This window comes from Mus caroli, chromosome 5 (assembly GCF_900094665.2).
Source record: "Mus caroli chromosome 5, CAROLI_EIJ_v1.1, whole genome shotgun sequence".
In the NCBI taxonomy this organism is placed as follows: domain Eukaryota; kingdom Metazoa; phylum Chordata; class Mammalia; order Rodentia; family Muridae; genus Mus; species Mus caroli.
In genome coordinates, this window is record NC_034574.1 from 29,967,781 (window position 1) to 29,986,772 (window position 18,992).

At 54.9% G+C, this 18,992-nt stretch overlaps 2 protein-coding genes across 10 annotated transcripts in view; both read left to right on the forward strand.

Moving 5' to 3' along the window:
- Rgs12 (regulator of G protein signaling 12) overlaps positions 1-9,730 on the forward strand; it is an 88,705-nt gene extending 78,975 nt beyond the window's left edge. For 4 of the 6 annotated variants that reach the window (XM_021162904.2, XM_021162905.2, XM_021162906.2 and 1 more), the window contains 4 exons: positions 327-406; positions 784-937; positions 2,187-2,750; positions 9,255-9,730. In XM_021162904.2, the coding sequence (XP_021018563.1) occupies positions 327-406; positions 784-937; positions 2,187-2,750; positions 9,255-9,481 (1,025 nt within the window). In that variant the 3' untranslated portion in view covers positions 9,482-9,730. Of the gene's footprint in view, positions 1-326; positions 407-783; positions 938-2,186; positions 3,918-9,254 lie in introns of those variants that run through there. The other 2 variants (XM_021162907.2, XM_029477648.1) reach the window with 2 other exon arrangements.
- Positions 9,731-11,593: 1,863 nt separating this feature from the next.
- On the forward strand, positions 11,594-18,476 carry Hgfac (HGF activator). 4 transcript variants are annotated; one of them, XM_021162483.2, is made up of 14 exons: positions 11,594-11,789; positions 12,355-12,538; positions 12,640-12,736; positions 12,933-13,012; positions 13,635-13,757; positions 13,899-14,030; positions 14,223-14,333; positions 14,432-14,606; positions 14,833-14,918; positions 15,320-15,575; positions 16,534-16,673; positions 16,925-17,065; positions 17,157-17,305; positions 18,219-18,476. In XM_021162483.2, exons 1-14 carry the CDS (start codon positions 11,676-11,678, stop codon positions 18,399-18,401), a joined length of 1,971 nt encoding a protein of 656 aa, XP_021018142.1. In that variant the 5' UTR covers positions 11,594-11,675; the 3' UTR covers positions 18,402-18,476. The 4 variants fall into 4 exon arrangements, with proteins under 4 accessions (XP_021018142.1, XP_021018140.1, XP_021018144.1 ...); XM_021162481.2 differs by having other exon boundaries at positions 11,619-11,789; positions 17,142-17,305; positions 18,219-18,471; XM_021162484.2 differs by having other exon boundaries at positions 11,620-11,789; positions 12,389-12,538; positions 17,142-17,305; positions 18,219-18,471.
- Positions 18,477-18,992: the final 516 nt, after the last annotated feature.

An 18,992-nucleotide genomic window follows, 5' to 3' on the forward strand; every position in this document is an offset into this window, starting at 1 on the left:
GTCTTCAGGCTCAGTGCCATGGGAGCCAGTTACACTCTGACAGAGACAAAGGCAGGACTTAATGTCAGATTCTAAAGGATTATGTATAGCATATGGTATCTGGCTTCCCAATGTCCCAGAAAATGTACAGACCTCACTTTACCCCCCTGCTGCCCTCTCCCAGCTGCGTCAGGTGGGCAGCGGGACACTTAGGCTCTGGCCTGAGTGTGTATGGTAGATAAGGGATGGAAAGAGAGGGCCTTTGCTCTCACAGAACATGCCAAATTGTGTTTATTGTCCAGAGGGCACCGTGAGCTTCTGGTCATAAGCTTGTCTCATGTGTTTAGTGTCCACAGACAAACAGAAAGGTGCTCCTGTCAAACAAAACTCAGCTGTGAACTCCAGCCCCAGAAACCACTCGGCTATGGTAATTCCCCTGATGCCTGCCCCATGCCATCGCTGCCCCACTCCCATAGTGTGCACCACTCGGGGATCCTTGTGCCTGTTGTCACCCATCTGGCTGACTGAGGCTGTGCTCAGGATGGTTCGCCTCCCCCGTGGGTATTTCTCCTCGTGTCTTTCTGGGCTTCAGTCTCCATCTTGTTGCCAGCCTTTAGCTTTCTTTTGTCCTGGGTGGGTGGGTGAGCCATAAATGTTGTTATGTTAAACATTATTGGGATTAATTTTCCAAGTGCGTCTAGACTCACTGTTGCTGTCTGGGCCCCCAGGGCCTTCACCATACTGATGAGTGATATGTTACCGTGTGCTGACATGCAGTAGAACTTGACTTTCCTTCTGATGCAGGGAGAGGAGAGAACACTAGGCAAGTCTAACTCTATTAAAATAAGAGGAGAAAATGGAAAAAGTGCTAGGGATCCCCGCCTTTCAAAGAGAGAAGAATCTATTGCAAAGATTGGGAAAAAAAAATATCAGAAAATTAATTTGGACGAAGCAGAGGGTATGTGTACTTTTTAAAACTTCCGTGTTTTCCAGTAAATGCACAGTACAGTCCTTAAACCTGCTCTGCCCTGTCATAGCCTGGTCCTTGTTGTACCAATGTTGTTGGCATAACCTCACCAAAACCCCCATTATGAGCTGAAAGCCACAGGGCCCACCGGATACCAGCAGCCTTAGCTGTGCTTTCAGCCAGCTCCCTTCTCCCATACCCCAGACCCTGACATGAGCTAGGGCCCAGCTTGGGTGGGGGCAGGAGCCAGGTGTGAGGGAGGAGGGCAGAGTCCTAGGTCCGAGAAGGCTGTGGATTTGCTGACCTATGTGGAGCACAGAGGCTGGAGGAAGGCCTGATCTGTCCTGACCCAGGATTTCTATAAGCAGCCCTTGGGACTTGGCGGCTGTAAGGGTGGGATATGTCTCCCTTGGGCTTTGTGATCACTAAGCAGATGGAAGCTGTAAATTGTGTAAAGTGTATGCATTTCTAAGAGCCACTAAGGTTGAAGATGTTGGACTCCTTATGGATCACAGACAGCCATTGGGATAGTTGAGAAACTTCAGATCCCTGAAGTGTGAATGATAAAACTGAGCCACACTAAACAGAGCCTGGTGGCAAGAGAAGGCTCTAGAGCAGGCATGAGGAAGCCAGGCAGGTGCCAAGCCCGCAGTGCCCATTCTGGCTCATGGGCTGGGGTGCTTCTGGTAGGTCAGGGAGCCCACTTCATGCCTCCTTCCCCTTAGCCCCAAAGCACCACTTTCTGTGCAGAGGCAATGAGCCTGGGAGCTATGTAGATCTCAGGCCCCTGTGTGCCACCCAGCTAAGACTTTGTCTCCACCTTCCACAGTGAGCCATCCGCTGGAGGGTCTAGAGTGCAGCTGGGCCCTAGCTCTGTCATCCCTATCCAACCATCACTTATACCTCAGAGTCATCTGAGCTCAGGGACATAGAGCTACATGTATGAACAAAATATAAACCAGAGTTCTAGAAGCATCCTACTGAGTGCTAGCAAGCTTGTCACCTACTAAGTAGAGGGGTGTTGTCAGGCCCCGGCCTGACTGTGATTTTCAGAGGGATTGGCAGCCAGACATTGGCCTCAGCTCTGTGGGTAAAATACTATAGTTGATCTCATACCCTTGTTGGCTGCTGGTAGCAGCTCAAGGCATCAGAAGCCCCTAGCAAGAGAGAGTAGTCAGTGGAGGCATGCACGCATCTGTGAGTCTCTCAAATATGATCATTGTGGGTTTTCTTCCAATAGAGTTTTTTGAGCTCATTTCCAAAGCTCAGAGCAACAGAGCCGATGACCAGCGTGGGCTGCTAAGGAAGGAAGACCTGGTACTGCCTGAGTTTCTTCGCTTACCTGCTGGTTCCTCAGAACTTGCCCTGTCCAGTCCACCCCCAGTCAAGGGCTATAGCAAGAGAGCTGTTACAGGCCATGGCCAGGAGGGAGCAGCTCAGACAGAGGAGAGCTACAGCGACAGCCCAGCTACCAGCCCTGCCTCAGCCCAGAGCCCCTGCTCAGCCTACAGTCCAGGCTCCACCCACAGCCCCAGCTCTGCCCACAGCACCCCTGGGCCTCCTGGGACCACCCAACCTGGAGAGAAGCCTACAAAGCCCTCCTGCGTCTCCACGGTGCAAGAGGGCACTACACAGGCCTGGAGGAGGCTGTCACCAGAAATGGAGGCTGGGGGCATCCAGACTGTGGAGGATGAGCAGGTGGCTGACCTGACCCTGATGGGGGAGGGGGACATCAGCAGCCCCAACAGCACGCTGCTACCACCACCCCCCACACCCCAAGACACACCAGGACCTCCAAGACCAGGTACCTCCAGGTTCTGACTCTACACCCTTGACCTGTCCATGATTAATAAAGGGAACACTGAGGCAGGCCGCCCCTGCATTACAGATTCTGTGGATTGAAATGGCCTGAGGAATGGCCTCCTTCTCTTATATTTATGGGGCCTCCTTTGCCTTTTCTGAAAGGAAAGCAGGTGGCAGCCAAGGCTCAGTCCCAGGGAGGGTCACTGAGGCTCAGACAGATATTCCACGTTGAGCTGGTCCTGTGAATGTGCCATGGGAATGGTGACCCACGCCCAGTGACCCCTTGTGAAGGCTCAGGTCTCTGACTGTGGATCTTACCTTTAAAACCTGCTTGCTGCCACTTTAGCATTTTAGCCTCAAGATGGAAAAAAGTAGTATTTGTTTTGAGCCAGTCAGCAAGGGTCCCGTGCTGACAAGGATCAGGTTCTCAGCGTCAGCCTCTCTGTCCAGCCAGGACTCGCTGACTGCCCTCCACACTCGGCAGTGCTCACTGGCTGGCCTCACGCGCGTCCAGGCATTTCTCTTAGTGGAAGCATGAAGTCCCGTGTGTGTGGATGGGGACAGTGTGACCGAGTGTTAGAGATGCTACTCTAGTCCCACCCAAAACACTCCTGATCCCACACAGGTGACAGGGCTCCCGCTGTGTTCAGTGTCCTCACAGTGACAGTGATGCCTTCCAGTGCATGTTGCCTATTGTTCCTGTCTGACGCCTTGGCTGTGATCTGCAGCAGGCAATGTGGCCGCCCATCTGGGTCCTGCTTCCTGGGCCTGGTCTTTTCAGGCCTCATGCATGTTTCATGTGCTCTCACACACCATGGGCTGGACTCCACAGACCCACCCAGTGGGCATACACCCGATGGGGAAGCACAAGGTGCCATGAAGTGGCACTGTGTGCATGCCTGGGCACCTCTGTCAGGCCACACCCTCCTTTCTGCTCCTTTGTAGCTGCCTGTTTACAGTTCTACCTGTGTTCTGACTCTGTTCTTCCAAGAGAAATAAACTCTAGAGCTCACCACTGGACTGGCTGGAAACTCCTTTCTTCTTCACTTGAGGGCGGGTTTTCTCTTTAGGATTGAAGTACAGGCATGTTTCTTTCTACATCTTAACCATTTTGAAGAAATTATGTAGATTTACCTTAAACAACCTTTTTAAAAATGATTATTTAAAATTTGTGTGTGTGTCTTGCCTATATAGTTGTATGTGTTCTACATACATGTCAGGTGCTCTCAGAGCCCAGAGGAGGGCTCTGGAGGGTCATATCCTCTGGAACTGGAGTTAGAAATGGCTGGGAGCTGCCATCTGGGAACTGGAACCAAACCCCAGTCCTCTGAAAGAGTAGCAGCTTACACCCTGGGCCCTCTGTCCAGCCCCAGGTATTCCGGCTTTCAGGAGACCATTCACTTTACAGAGTCCCCTCACATGCCTACCATGCACAGCTTTGTGGCAAGAACTCCAAGGGAACAGGTTTAAAAGTAGGACTAGACTTGTCCCTGCCAACTCTGCCTTCTGGCAGATCTTTCTCCCCACAGCTGCCTACCCTTGCCTAGGCACTTCTCCCACAGAAGAGGCGAGTAGAACAGAGGTCCTGGGGTTGGTTCTTCGAGCCCCGTTCCCCTCTCAGGGAGGGTGTGGAGCCTCCTTCTCTCTCACTGGCTGGCAGCTCAGATATTTGTGCCATATCTGGAGTGTTAGTCACTGCTGTGGAGACCCAGGCTATGTAGTTTTACTGGGCACATGGATAGTGGCACCCAGTATGGTGCCTGGCCGTGTGGCCTTTGCTGGTATGTCCTGGATGTGTTAATGGTGGAGCAGGGGCTGTACTAGACATCAAGAAAGTGACTCTGGTGCCCAAGGAGACAGGGATATTGTCTGTGGGCTTTGTCCTAGAAGAGGTGACAGTAGGAGAGGGACTGGGACTGGGAGCGGGGGGGGGGGGATGTTGGCTGTAGCACATTGGCCGTGGCTCTCACCAGCCCATCCCTAGCCTCACCGGAGGACTCTAGGTGCAAACGACTTGTCCCGTTTCCTAGGGGCCGTGGTCCCATCATGGCTTCACTATTCAGCTTGCTTTCCAAATACCCCAGGCTGTATCTCTGTACCAGCAATCGCAGGGCTTCTCTGTGTGGGAAAGTGCCTTGTTGAGTCAGGCTGCCTATAGGAGCACCCTCATGTACCCATGTTAGGGTCCTTTCTGGACACTAAGCAGGAGTGGGGGGCCAACTGACTGCCACTTAGAGCTGCCAGCATTCGAAGACCCCACATCCTTCCAGCTACTCCACTAATTCCATGAGAGAGTTTTTAGGGCTATGTTGGCCACCTCAGCACCATGATCCAATGGGAAAGGCATCAAAATGTAGTTTACTGACTTGTAGACACTTGGATGGGTGTGTATGTTTGTATGTGATACTTGCCTCTATGCAAGTATCTCATGTATATTTGTGTCTTGATAGAGGAAATTCCAAAATAGCCAAGTTCCTTCATGATAGGGAAAAGCAGATGATGTCTCCAGCCTGGGAGAACTTCCTACTCGGCCCTCTTGGCAGGATGCTCTTTTTTTCTTTTACAAGGACATTACAAGGGGTGTAGGGACCTGGGGGCCAAGCAGGAAGTTCCTGCAAACAAACCTGGAAATTGTTGCTCATAGCTGTGAGTTAGTTGTTTTGACAGTCATTCCTGTCCACTGTTGTAGTACTGTCTATTTGCCGGCATGCCGACTTGCTGGGGGCTTGAAGAGGGCCTCTGGCTAGGTTAGCAGTGTGGGCCAGCAGCCTGGGTCCCGTGCTGTACATCTCTCGCTTCCCATCCTGAGATGCTGTGGAGTTCTGTCCTGAAGACACTTTGTTTTAAGGAAGGAAAGAAGCTTTGCAGAAGTGAGCTTGTGGTGGTGGGGTCTGAGGTGCAAACCACAGAGCAGTCTCCTGCTCTGACCATGGCAAGAGCCCCACCCCCAGCCCAGCACTCAGCAACTGGAGTGCACATAGCCAGCAGTAGTGCGGTACCTAGGAAGGCCGGTCTGCTTCCCCCCAGGGACTGGGGGCTTCAGCTGCCTTTTTCTTCACCATGGCTAGAGTTGGTGCCACTGTCCCACCTGCTCTCCTATGGTTCCTACCTCTGCCTTGCCTCATCCTCACCCTCTGGTCACTTGACAGCACAGCCACTGGAAGCCAGGCTCAGGGTCTTGGCTAAGGACAGATCAGTAAACTGTCCCAGCTCTGGAAGGCCTGGTTTCTGAAGGGGGCTCCCAAGAAATACCAGCTTCAGGGCTACCAAAGGGCTGAGCCATGATCCCTATGGAAGGGCCTCCACACAGCCATCCAGGGTCTTGTCCTGCCATGGTGGCTGTCTAGGGGCTACCAGCTCAGTTCCCCACTGCAGCTCTTCACCTTCTTGCCTACCCATCCAGAGGTAGCTGAGGCTTGGGACAGAGTCTTGTGACAGTTCATCACCCTGGAGGAAAAGATGTCGTGACTGCTACCCTGTGGTCAGAGCCTGTCTATAAGGCTTATCTGCCCACCCCAGCCTGGAGCTTGCTTTTCCAGTCCTGCATGATGTAACACTTCCTGAGCTTGGAGTGAGGGTGCACAGCCTTGCTGGACTCAGGTTCTATCCAGACTGCTCGTAGGAGGCATTTCCTCTTTGGCAAGTTCCATCCAGTTCTATCCCCAAGGTTCCCAGACCATCTCTCATGTCTTTAAGGAATGTGTTTCCTGGAAGCCCAGCCCTCAGGAGGCATAAACACGCCCAGAACACATCACCCCTGGGCCTGACACTCTCAAGTTTGCTAAATTACCAAGGAAGACATCTGCCAGGGGCCACTCCATAGCACATCTGGTTCCTGGCCTTGTCCAGTGGTTAGTATCAAGTAGATCTCAGGTTCCTGTTGCTGCCCCAAGATCCTGTACCTGCTGTGCTACTCCAGGCCTGAGTTACAATGGCCTCACCTTCCAGCTGAGCTCACTTCTGCCCCCTTCTCCTGATCTCCACCCCATCCCCATCCAGCACTGGCCTTCCCTCACCTTGCTGATTTCTTGGATGTCGCTACCCCAACATGCTAGCCTTGCTAGACGCCATCCTCTGGACTCCCCCACTTCCTGTCCAATACTGTACCTTGTACCAACCCAGCCATAGACGAGCATGACCCCAAAGCCCAGGATGTGTTTGTAGAGAAAGGCACTGTAATCTAGCCCAGCTAGACCCTGAGCTAGACCGGGGATCATGAGCCAGAAACAAGGCTAATTCTCTCCTGTGAGGAGCCAGGGATTGGTAGGCCCCTGTGGGCAGAAACCTGAGGAATGGCCAGGACGGGGCCCTAGCCCCAGTCCTCTCTGCTCTTTCTTTGCAGGTTTTCCTGTGTTCATGGTTCACCTGTGCCTGGGTCTTGTGTCTTCTTTTTAGGAGCACCTGGGGGCCTTGGCAGGAGGTCCTAAGATGGTGCACACAGTCCTAAGAGTATAGGGACATAGCTCAGGGCAGTATCCCTGCCCTGTGGAGATAGAAGGGGAAGAGGGACAGGCGACTAGGGCTGGCCCCTGAGAGTGGGCTTACCTTAGGGGCTCACCCTTACTCTGCTGTGTGCCATGGACCCTTAAGGATGGGCGTGGAGGTAGGCATGGCCAGAGCAGGCAGCAGCAGCTGGGCAGAGAATGTCCACAAGTAAATGAGAGGCTTGGGAATGACAAATGCCACCAGTGCCGACTGGAAAGCTTCAGGCTCCCAGAGAGGAGCTTAGGTAGTTCCTAGCCTCTGGCAAAGACCCTGCAGGGGAACTGAGTGTCCCAATAGGACAGGTTAGCCAAGGGCCATTGTGAAGAAGTGGCCCAGAGGGCAGGAAATGAGATGCTGGCATGGCCTTGCCTGGGTGCCTGAGAGTAATGAGAGCCTGAGGGAACTTGTGCCCAGAGGTGTGGTGTGGGCTGTGCTGACCCAGACTGGCCCTGCCCAGTGGCTCCTGAAAACCAGTGGGGTCACTCATTGCTCCCAGCCTAGAGAGTTCTGTGGAGCCTTGGAGGGCAGGCTGGTCCTGAATGGTTGCTGTCTGAGTCACTGGCTGAGACTTGCCACATTCTCAGAGCAAGTCTAGGCTGAGCAGGCAGGAAGTATAAGGGGGCCACTCCTTGTTAGGTGCATTTCCTTGATCCCCCCAAAATCTGTTCCCTTCTGGGCACACAGGGTTGCTTGAGGTTGGAGCCTCTTCCTGAGTGCGCATCCCGGGCTGGAGGGGACTGCGGGTCTCCTGTACCTGTGGGGAGTCGCTGCTTCTTTGAGGACCTGCTGGCATTCTACATAAATGCCCCAGTAGTGTCCAGTGTTGGAGTCGGATCCCTGCCTCTTTAACACATAACCGTCTTGATGCCATGCATTTGGAGTCATTGAGGTTTGATGACGAGCAGCATAGGTTGTGGATCCCAGCAGGCACTAGCAGACTGGGAGAGAGTTCCAGTCTTAACCACACTGAGTACCCTGATACTGATAGCATCTGAGGTGGATGAGCCTCTTCTTGTGGCCCGGGACTTGTCACATGATGAGCTGGGGACTCTCAGCAGAGACATTATACCTCTGTGTTCAAGCCTGAACTTGCTACATGATGTGGAAGCTACTCCTGGAAGCTTGCACCAAGGGTAAGGTGGGATATAAGGAGTCTTGGGGTCCACAAAAAAAATTGGGCCATAACAGACCCCCAATCCTTGTATCTGTTAGAGGACTTGGCACTGCAAAGGGAGCAAAATGTTCACCGTTAGTGGTAAGCCGTGTCTTATAGGGTGCATCTACCCCTTTGGGGTATCCTGAGCCCTCCTGGCCACACTGCCTCCACCGCCACACTGGATGGACCCATCCCTCCCTGCTATCAGCCCTAGCCTGGAGTCCAGTATCCTCCCTGCAAGCCTGCTAGAGAGAAGTCTAGCTATCATCCAGGAAGATGAGGAGGGCTAGCCACAAAGGGCTTGGGGAGGATGCCCGACCCAGAGGGAACAACATGGACACAGAGTGTCCATGTGGTAGGTGGGCAGAGGAGGCTGCAAGGCCCAACATCTGGTGAGAAGCCCCCCTATTGTGTGAGACCCCTGAGCAGTCTGACAGATGAAGTTAGGGTACCCGTGTACAGGTGCAGGGAAATCCAGTGACTTCCCTACAGTGCGTCTGAGGGCTGCCTAGGGCTCTCCTGTCCTCAGAGCCCTGGGTCCCTTATTCATCACGTCACTAAAGCCTGAGATTCATGAACCTCCCAGCTAGACTGTGGCACTGCCAGCTGTCAGAGCCACTCACCATGAGGGAACCAGTTAGAGGAGAATTGTCTGTGGAGGCCCCTGCTAGGCATGATGGCTGGCCTGAATGGGTGGACGGTTGGCCCTCTGACCTCCCCAGCCCTCCTATCCAGGTCCATGGCCTATGGCTGGAGATCACCTTGTCTGGAGTGGATTTGGTGTCTGTGCAGGAATGCTGGGGTGGGTTTCGGCAACCGAGGGCTGAGGCAAGCAGGTGACAGCTTCTCTTCTCCCCATGACAGGGGGCGGGGCCCGAGTCAGCGGAGGCCTCCCAGTCAACAGGATCATCGACGTGGACCTCGTTTCGGGTGTGTCTCCTGGGTGGGGAGGCAGCATTCTTGGGGTGCAGCTGGGTCCCAGGAGGGTAAAAGCCAATGGACCCTCCTTACCAAATGGTCCTGGCCTGAGCACCATCCCAGGTGAGCCCACAAAGCCCAAGGCCAGCACACACCATGCCACCTTTGTTTGAAGCTATGCTGGGCCTGCAATTCCTACTGCTCCATGTACTGTCTCCCATGCTCATATGGATGTTTGAGGGAGCTCATGACTCTGAGACGGCAGGGGCCTGGGAAGAGCCAAGAGCCACCTCGGCCCCAATGGGAAGCCGGGAGCCAAACTAGGAAGTGAGGGGACAACTTCATCACAGGGGCTGGGTTTAAACACCTCCATAGCAGCCCACCTTGGTATTCAGACTTTGCCCAATAAAATGCTTCTTCCAGCCTGCCATGTACTGCATTGTGCTGAGTGCTGATGTCACATGCCATCCCTCTTGGAGCCCTTACCCCTGCAGGTGGCCCTAGGAAGAAAGACTTCCAGGGAGGAAATGGTTCCTGGACAATGGTTCCTGGAAGGGTGGCTGCACAGAGATAGCTTGGTGCTTGGGAGCTAAAGGATGGGATCGCCTCCCATCCTCAGATGTATGGGCTCTATGACCATCTTGGATACTGAGGCCAGCCACACCCCCACATTGTCCATTCATATTGTCCCTTGCAGATGACCTGGGGTTTTTAGACATCTGTGCTCTTCTGTCTCATCTGAGGTTGGCCATTGGTGAGGGTGGGGCTTGGTTGAAATTTATGGTGAGGTCACTGTGGTCTCATCTCTGCCCACTGTACCCACTGTGCCCAGTGGAGCCTTTCTGCTACTGGCCCTGCCCCTCTCCCTAGTCTCACTCAGGTGACCCAGGGGGCTTCTAGAGAGGGGGCATCTGAACTAAAAACCTGACTGTAGATAAGGTCTATAGGGAGGCAAGAGCCAGTGTGTCTGAGGCTGAGACCAGAGTAAATCTGGCTATAGAATGGGAAATCCTGATATGGCAGGATATCAGTGAGAAGCAGGAGGGGAAGGGCCACAGGGTGGTGCTGGGCTGAGCCTGTAAGACACACTGTCACAAGCCCAGGATGCCTGAGCAGAGGCCCCAACACTGATGGCCCAACTGCCAAGCTGCTAATCTCACATCTCTCCCTGGAATTGGAGATGGACTGGCTGAAAGGTTTCTCAGAGAGCATCTTCTCTGAGGCACCTCATCATGCACATCCCAGCAGCAACATTTCCCAACACCCGCAATGTCCTAGCACTCATAGCATCTGCCTGGTACCCACTGTGCGCCAGTATCACTGTTTCCTCAGTACCACAATGCTCAGGCACCACCGTATCCCCACACTTGGCCATGAAACACCATGCCCTTGGTACCCATCATGCCCCACCATGCTTCTAGCACCTACTTTGGCAAGCTTGGGTGCTGCTTGGCCATTGGTGAGGGCAGGGCTTGGTTGAGATTTATGGTGGGGGTCACTGTGGTCTCATTCCTGCCCACTGTACCCACTGTGCCCAGTGGAGCCTTCCTGCCACTGGCCCTGTCACCCTCCCTCAGGAATTGGAGAGGAGATCCATGGGTATGAGGTGGCCACTCCAGTTTGCCTAGGGCCCCCAGTGCCTGGCTGGAGCCACAGGGAAGCTCTCTGTATAGCCTGCCCAACTGAAGGCATGCAGGGTATGCCCACAGGTAACCGGACTGGGAAAGCTTACTGGGGGGCTGCTGATACCCAGGCTGTCTGGTAACGATAGAATTCTGGGGCAATTCTGGGGGTCCTGAGTACCCCAGGCTTAGGATATGTAGACAAACCAGCAAAGAGAGTTACTGTTCTCAGGCACTGGTCACAGCACTTGGTCCAGGGAGCAACCCTCACCTCTCTTGAGTTGTTATGTGGCAATGGGTACCCTCCACCCTGTGTTGACATCTGTGGATTGGGGACAGTATCACCCCCACCATGAGTCAGTAGCTGGCTGGGAAGAACTGGAACCCCCAGGTTCCTGCATGCAGCAGGTCCTGTCAAGGGCTCATAGACAGAAGTGGCCAGCAATATGGCCAGGCACCCGTGCCTGGGAGGCCTGGCTCTGACCTGCCCAAGTCACACTGGAAGACTTCCTGGAAGAGGCTGAGACTTGAAGGTGCAGTTATAGCCTTTGCCAGAGAACAACAGCTGCCCCAGCAGAGCAGGCAGAGCTGGGACAGCAGGGTGGAGCTATGGCTGTGGAGGAGCCTAACAGGAGGCAGTGGGTGGCGGGGTTAATCATTATCATGTAGCCTTGACCCCACCTGCCCTGGCCACGTTCCCTGGCCACTCTGTTCCTGCTACACTCACGCCAGCTCAGGAGGAGCCATGGGGCGACGGGCCTGGCTCTCTAGCCTCTGTCCCTCACCCAGGCCATGGCCCTTCCTGCTGCTCCTGCTGCTGCTGGTGGTGCCTCGGGGGGCCCAGCCCCAGGCTGGCAGGGTGAGCACTGCCCCTCTCCCTTGCATGTGGCCAAGGGTTCTCTATGCACACTCAGGGTTCCTGGGAAGAGAGAGGCCAGAAAGAGGGCCCCAGAGTGAGCTTGGGACCCAGTGTGGTGGCATAGTGGAGTGAAAGTTGTCATTTGCACTGAGATATGGGGTGCTGGGCTAGGCTGGTCTGTAATGCTTGCTCCTGAACTTGTTAGGATCCTCTTGTTGCCCCTGTGTGGCCCAGGCCCCGTAAGTGGGGGGGGAGGGGTCCTGAGGTTTCTGCTGCATTCCAGTGTTTGAGATGGGGTGTAGGACACCTCGGAGTGCTTCAGCTGTTCCTGTCCACCCCAGGACTGAATCTCAAGACCAGGGTGACCTGGGGCCCTGTGACTCTTAAGTTAGCACATTGGATCACTCAGATTCAGAAGGAAAGGCCAGAGGAGGTCTTGGGGATACCCACTGCCTCTTGGACCTGCCCTAAGGAGTTTCAGGTCTCTGGTGTATCTGACCGGTGGAGTCCAAGTATGAAGGACTATTCCACACTGACACCTTTGTGTGGCCCCTTGGGCTCCTAGAACCACACAGAGCCCCCAGGACCTAATGTTACAGCCACCCCTGTGACCCCCACGATCCCTGCGATCTCTGGGATCTCTGGGAACGTCAGCATCGCAACAGAGAGTGCTCCAGAGGCAGAGACTGAGGGACCCCAAAGTGAGAGGTACCCTCCTCCCTCCAGCAGCAGCCTCCCTGGGGGCCAAGGTAGGTGAGACACTGCAACGGAAAGGCAGCTAAAGAGGTGTGGGGCCTGGGTAGGGGTGGAGTACCCAGTGGGATGCCTGATCCCTGACACCCCTCCACAGTGCTCACTGAGTCTGGGCAGCCGTGCAGGTTCCCTTTCCGCTACGGTGGCCGCATGCTGCACTCCTGTACCTCTGAGGGAAGTGCCTACAGGAAGTGGTGAGTCCCAGAGTGGGGTCGCGGCTGAGGGACCTACACAGGTTCCCACTGTGGACCCTCATGAACCCTGAAGCTAGTAGGTCTCGATGCCCAGCAGGTACATTTAGTGAACAGGGGCTCGCTCCAGGGTGCCCAGGCAGAGAGAGGTGGGGCTCTGGGCAGGGACTCAGTTTTATCCCCTGACTTGACCTTCCAGGTGCGCTACAACACACAACTATGACCGAGACCGGGCCTGGGGCTACTGTGCAGAGGTCACCGTGCCTGTGGAAGGCCCAGGTGGATATGTGGAAGGGCCAGCCTGAGCTCCCAGGAAAGGCTTTGACAGGGTGCTTGGGTTAGGAGTATAGGGGTCAGTGTGCAGGGTGAGGATACTAGTGACCTGGGCAAGGGATTCTGCATGGAGTTTGGGGGGGGGTAGTCTCTGAGTTTGATCTTCTTGAGTTCAGCGATATCTAGGGGCAAAATTGCTGCCAGCCCAGAGGGCAGCAGAGGGTGCTTCGCCCAGACAGGACCTAGCCTCCCTAGACCCTGGATGGCTTTGCTGATCATTGGTGATACCAGGGCTCCCTCTTGTGGTGAGATCTATCCATGTAGCCATACATAGTCCCTTGAACAGGCCCTGAGTCCAAAAGAGCAAGCCATGAAACCTGTGGGTGTGCCATGAGAGGGATCCCCGTTGCCTGGCAGAGCATGTATAGAGAGATATGTAGAGCAGAGTGCAGAACCATGGGATACCTTCTCCAGTCCCGGGTGGGGTCGCTGGGAGGTGGGAACTTGCTCACTCAACAACCCAGAGAAGATAGATAGCATTCACAGAGAGCCTTGGCAGGCAAGAGGGTATGGAGGGGCTCCAAAGACTCTTGCCATAACCATCATATCCCCTCCTGTGTGTACCCAGCTGTCCTTGACCCTTGTGCCTCTGGGCCCTGCCTCAATGGGGGCACATGTTCCAGTACACATGACCATGGGTCCTACCACTGCTCTTGCCCGATGGCCTTCACAGGCAAGGACTGTGGCACAGGTGAGAGGACCTCAGGGACCCAGGAGTGGGGCCATTCTAGGAGGCTGGGAGAGCAGCTGCTGAGTCCAGCCCGGGGTGGGTGGTGCCTACCTGGGGGAGGGGACCTGGACGGGCACTGTGGGAACACTGTGTGGCTCACAGAGAAATGCTTTGATGAAACACGCTACGAGTATTTTGAGGTGGGCGACCACTGGGCCCGTGTGAGCAAGGGACATGTGGAGCAGTGCAGCTGTATGGAGGGCCAGGCCCAGTGTGAAGACACCCACCACACAGGTATGTCATGGTCAACTTCAGGGAGGTCAGGTTCCATGGTGCATGGGGGTAGTGAGCCAAGTCCTTTAGGCAGATGCTCTGTCCTCATGCAAACATAAGGTTACCCAACAACAGTGGCACAGGGAAAGATCTCAGCTCTGTCCCCTCCGTGAGTTCCTGGAGACCAGGTTTAGCTTCCGAACTCTCCCCTAGCTTGTCTGAGCAGCCCATGTCTGAACGGAGGCACCTGCCACCTGATTGTGGGCACAGGGACCAGCGTCTGCACCTGCCCGTTGGGCTATGCTGGGCGGTTCTGTAACATTGGTGAGTCACTTTCTTTCCAGTTTTATGGGGCAGCCCTGGGGAATGGTGTCAGGGGTCCTTGCTGTGGCCTGGCCTCATGGCAACCACTGTGCGTGCAGTTCCCACCGAGCACTGCTTCCTGGGAAATGGTACGGAGTACCGAGGCGTGGCCAGCACCGCTGCCTCGGGCCTGAGCTGCCTGGCCTGGAATTCAGACCTGCTCTACCAGGAGCTGCATGTGGACTCAGTGGCTGCTGCTGCCCTGCTTGGCCTGGGCCCTCACGCTTACTGCCGGTCAGCATCTAATGGCTGCTATACATACTCTTTCTGCATAAGCAAAGGATTGGACAGAGTGGCTTCCCAGACTCTGCAGGGGCCAACAGTGCCTAGATGGCTGTTAGCCTCTTGGGATGGTGGGTTCATGTGTGCCCACCATGGTCTGCAGAGAACGCACATAGCTCTGGGTGTTAGGATGGTCCTCTAGGGGGAGTGATGGTGTGACTCCCTTGTCTGCCTCCAGGAACCCAGACAAGGACGAGAGGCCTTGGTGCTACGTGGTGAAGGACAACGCACTGTCATGGGAGTATTGCCGCCTGACAGCCTGTGGTGCGGGCACCCTGATAGGTTGGGGGCAGAGGGGTGGTGCTCCCTGAGGACTCTCAGACAGGTCAGTGGAGGGGACTCAGTGGTGCCCTGCTAGGGTGGTCAGCTCTGAGGGCTGGCCCCCAAGGCTCTCATGCTGGGAATATCCCGCCATTTGGGATGTGAAGTGGGTCTCATTGAGAGACAGGCCTTACTCTGTAGCAGGGGATCTGGCCTTGCCAAGGCCTGCAGTCTGCATTATACCTGTCCTCAGCTGTAGAGTAGGGAACAAAGGCTCCCAGGTCCTCAGGCTGCTCAGAGCCTCAAGCCTGAGGAAGTGGGCTATGGGTCCAGGTAGGACCCCTCTGGCTCTTCCCTGTCTCCAGGGGAATCCAGGGGTATGAACCGATGACCTCCACTCCCAGAATCCCTGGCCAGAGTTCACTCCCAAACCCCGGAGCTCCTAGCGGCCCTGCCTGAGTCAGCCCCGGCTGCACGTCCCACCTGTGGCAAGAGGCACAAGAAGAGGACATTCTTGAGACCACGCATCATCGGGGGCTCATCATCTTTGCCTGGCTCACACCCCTGGCTGGCCGCCATCTACATTGGGAATAGCTTCTGTGCTGGGAGCCTTGTCCATACCTGCTGGGTAGTGTCTGCAGCCCACTGCTTCGCCAACAGGTGAACACACCTCCTCAGGGGCCACCCTCAATCTATCCCATAGGCCCCTAGCTGCGACTCACACTCCTCTCCAGCACCAGCACACTTCCATCCAGAAGGAAGTATGCTGACCATTTTTCCTGTTCCCCTAACACACCTTTTGGTCCCACTGTGGCCTAACGCATGTGCTGGGCACCGAGGTAGGCATGGAGCATCAGAGCAGGGCATTTTCTGCAGCTAGCTGCCTTATAACCCTGTGCCGGGGGTGTGGGGGAGCACTCTCCTGTCCTCTGCAGAGACCCTGCCTCTCCCAGAGCTGAGCAGTGGGATAGAGTTAAGGTGCCCGAGTAGAAGACATGCCCCACGTACCACCCTGTGTCAGTGCCTGGGTGTTTAAGGGGCACTTACCTGGGCAAGGAGTCAGGAGGCTCAGTTACAACATGTAGTAGACCCTCTAGAGTCACTGCACAGCCAGGGAAACTGAGGCCCAGCTCACTGGCTGGGCTCCTAGGAGTGAGGGCCTGAGGTCCACTCTGTCTCCACCCAGCACGGCTGTAGCCTGAGACACCAAGACTACCTGGACTGAATAGAAAACCCCAGCAATTCCTCCTAGCTTCATGTCCTGGGGGTAAAGCAGTTTCACCTGAGGACCCTATAGGCCAGGCTGAGGCACAACATATAGGCAGATCAAATCTCCACCCATGGGACTTATTCTCAGAGCAGACCTTTGTCTGAAGGCTCTACTGGTTATCAATGAAACCCAATGAAGCTCGGGCTCCTGGGCCAGGGTCGCTGTGGCTCTACCTCCTTTGTCAGTCCTGATTCTACTGTCACATGGGTTGAAAATGTCTACAGACCTTTCCCAGGGCTGGGACTCTCTTGCTTGGCCATGACCAACAAAGTACAGGGGCCAAGGTTGGGGAGACCTGATAGTGCCGTGGAGAGGGCTGGGTTCCACTCCTGCCAGCTTCCTGTGCAGCCCCCCCAGGGACAGCATCACAGTGGTACTGGGTCAGCACTTCTTCAACCACACCACGGATGTGACGCAGACATTTGGCATTGAGAAGTATGTGCCCTACACCCTGTACTCGGTGTTCAACCCCAACAACCATGACCTTGGTGAGCTCAGGGCCTCTGCAAGGTGGGGGGTGAGGTTGTGTGCCCCAAGCTAGAGCCCAGACAAGGGTAGGAGCTGGGCAGACACAAGGGGAAGAAGTAAGAGGAGTTAGAGAAATCTTGCTGCCCTTCCTCTGGTCTCTCAGACCACCAGCCACCTCCCCTCTACCCATTTCATGGGACTGCCTGCTATGGATTTCTGTATGGGGTGGGCTTCACTGCACAGGCTGACCCCTGTTCTTTCTCCCTCCCAGTCTTGATCCGGCTGAAGAAGAAGGGAGAGCGCTGTGCTGTCCGCTCCCAGTTTGTTCAACCCATCTGCCTGCCTGAAGCAGGCAGCTCCTTCCCTACTGGACACAAGTGTCAGATTGCAGGCTGGGGCCACATGGATGAAAGTGAGTGGAAGGCAGTCCCCGCCAGTGGGCGTCGAGGCGGGAGGAAGACGGGCAACAAACCTGCCTGCCCTGAAAGTGCAGTCCTCCACAGATGTGAGCAGCTACTCCAGCTCCCTGAGGGAGGCACTGGTCCCTCTTGTTGCGGACCACAAGTGTAGCAGCCCGGAGGTATATGGTGCTGACATCAGCCCTAACATGCTCTGTGCCGGCTACTTTGACTGCAAGTCCGATGCCTGCCAGGTAGGCTACTGCCAGGCCCCCACCAAGATGACACAGATGGGGTATTAGTGGAATTTTCTGACCCCTAGGGAGTCTGGGGCTAGCAGGGAACCTAAAGCAGAGTCCATGCACTGTGGATCACTTGGCACTTCCTGGAGGGCATCCTTACAGTAGGAAGAGAACTGTCTAAACAGATGGGAAAGTCAAGACAGGCCCAGCATCACAGAGTCCAGATAAAGCCCCACTATCCAGGCAACAGTTAGGGCCATCCACATGACATCAGACCTCAAAAGCTACAATGCTCTGTCCAGATTTCTCTTGAATCCTCAGCAATTAATCAATCAATAGTGAATGTTTGTCAAGGGCTTCATAGGCCAGGCCATGGTCATGGTTACGTGTCAACCTGCTTCACCATGGAGGGGCTGTTTTATGCCCTTTAAACAGGCAAGGAAACCGAGTCTTAGAGAGGTCGGATCCCTTTTCTGAAGTGATACAGGGTCAAGTGGACAGGACTTGATTCTGGGACAATCAGGGCTTCCCAGGAAAGGGGACAGTTGCACTGGTTCTAGGAGATGTAAGAAAAGCATGCCAGGCACGAGGAGGCATTTCAGACTAGCATGCAGGGACTGCCCACTCATTCCTCACAGAGTAGGACCAGAGCTGTGGGTGGTAGAAGTGAGAAAGCTTTCCCAACCGTTTGGAAATAGGATGTATTCCTGACTGATTGGGGTCAGGAAGAGAGGCCACACTGCTCAGAAAAACCTGTCATCTGCCCCTAGGCAGTCAGCCTTGAAAATCCTGTGTCTTCAGGGAGCACCAGAGACTCTTGCTCACTTCTTACTTTAGGACCTTTGCAGAGTTGGAAGCCTAGGTGCTCCTGAGTCAGGACTCCGGCTGCTGGTGCACAGGTGGCTGAGCCTAGTCTCTGTTCCAGGGGGACTCAGGTGGGCCCTTGGTCTGTGAGAAGAATGGTGTGGCTTACCTGTATGGCATCATCAGCTGGGGTGATGGCTGTGGGCGGCTCAACAAGCCGGGAGTCTACACCCGTGTGGCCAATTATGTGGACTGGATCAATGAGCGTATTCGACCGCCCAAGCGACCTGTGGCTGCGTCCTGAACCCCGGTCCCCAAGGAAGGGATGCTTATAGTCCCCCTTCTACTACCAACAATAAAACTGTCTCCAAGGACCTGGCTTCACAGTGGCACTGCCTTGAGCCAGGCAGCTCTTTGTGTCCAAGCTATGTATGACCTGGGCCTTCAGTATAGATGGTGTGGCTTTAGGAGTGGTGCCTGAAGCCAATGTAGCTCCTGGGTGTGGTTAGGAGCCTCCTGGTTCACAAATGTGGCTCCAGAGGGCCAGGTGGGATGTCAAAGTCAGACTCCTCTAGGCTCAACCCAGACAGATATGTGTCCAGGGTCCAGGCACCCCAGGCTACTGGGGTGAGACATTGAAGCCAAGTCCAGTTCCACAGGTCATGAACAAGGACCTGCATCAAACAGCTAAAGAAGATAGCTTCAAGATTGCAGCCTTCCAAAAGTTCCCATCAGCTATGACAGTTCTGAAGGAGACCTGAGGAGCAGGGTCCATATCTGGGGTGTAGTAACTTGACTACTGCAGATCCTAAGCACTTAGGAGCCTGGCTTGCCTCTGTCCAGACAGGATATGGAGCTAACTTATTCTGGAAAGTATAAAATGGTGTGGTGGGGG

Bases quoted from the DNA above. Each gene is read 5' to 3' on its own strand.
- Hgfac (XM_021162481.2), top strand. From the start codon at position 11,676: ATGGGGCGACGGGCCTGGCTCTCTAGCCTCTGTCCCTCACCCAGGCCA. The intron at 14,031-14,222 runs GTATGTCATGGT...ACTCTCCCCTAG, and splicing joins TGAAGACACCCACCACACAG to CTTGTCTGAGCAGCCCATGT. The intron at 14,607-14,832 runs GTCAGCATCTAA...GTCTGCCTCCAG, and splicing joins GGCCCTCACGCTTACTGCCG to GAACCCAGACAAGGACGAGA.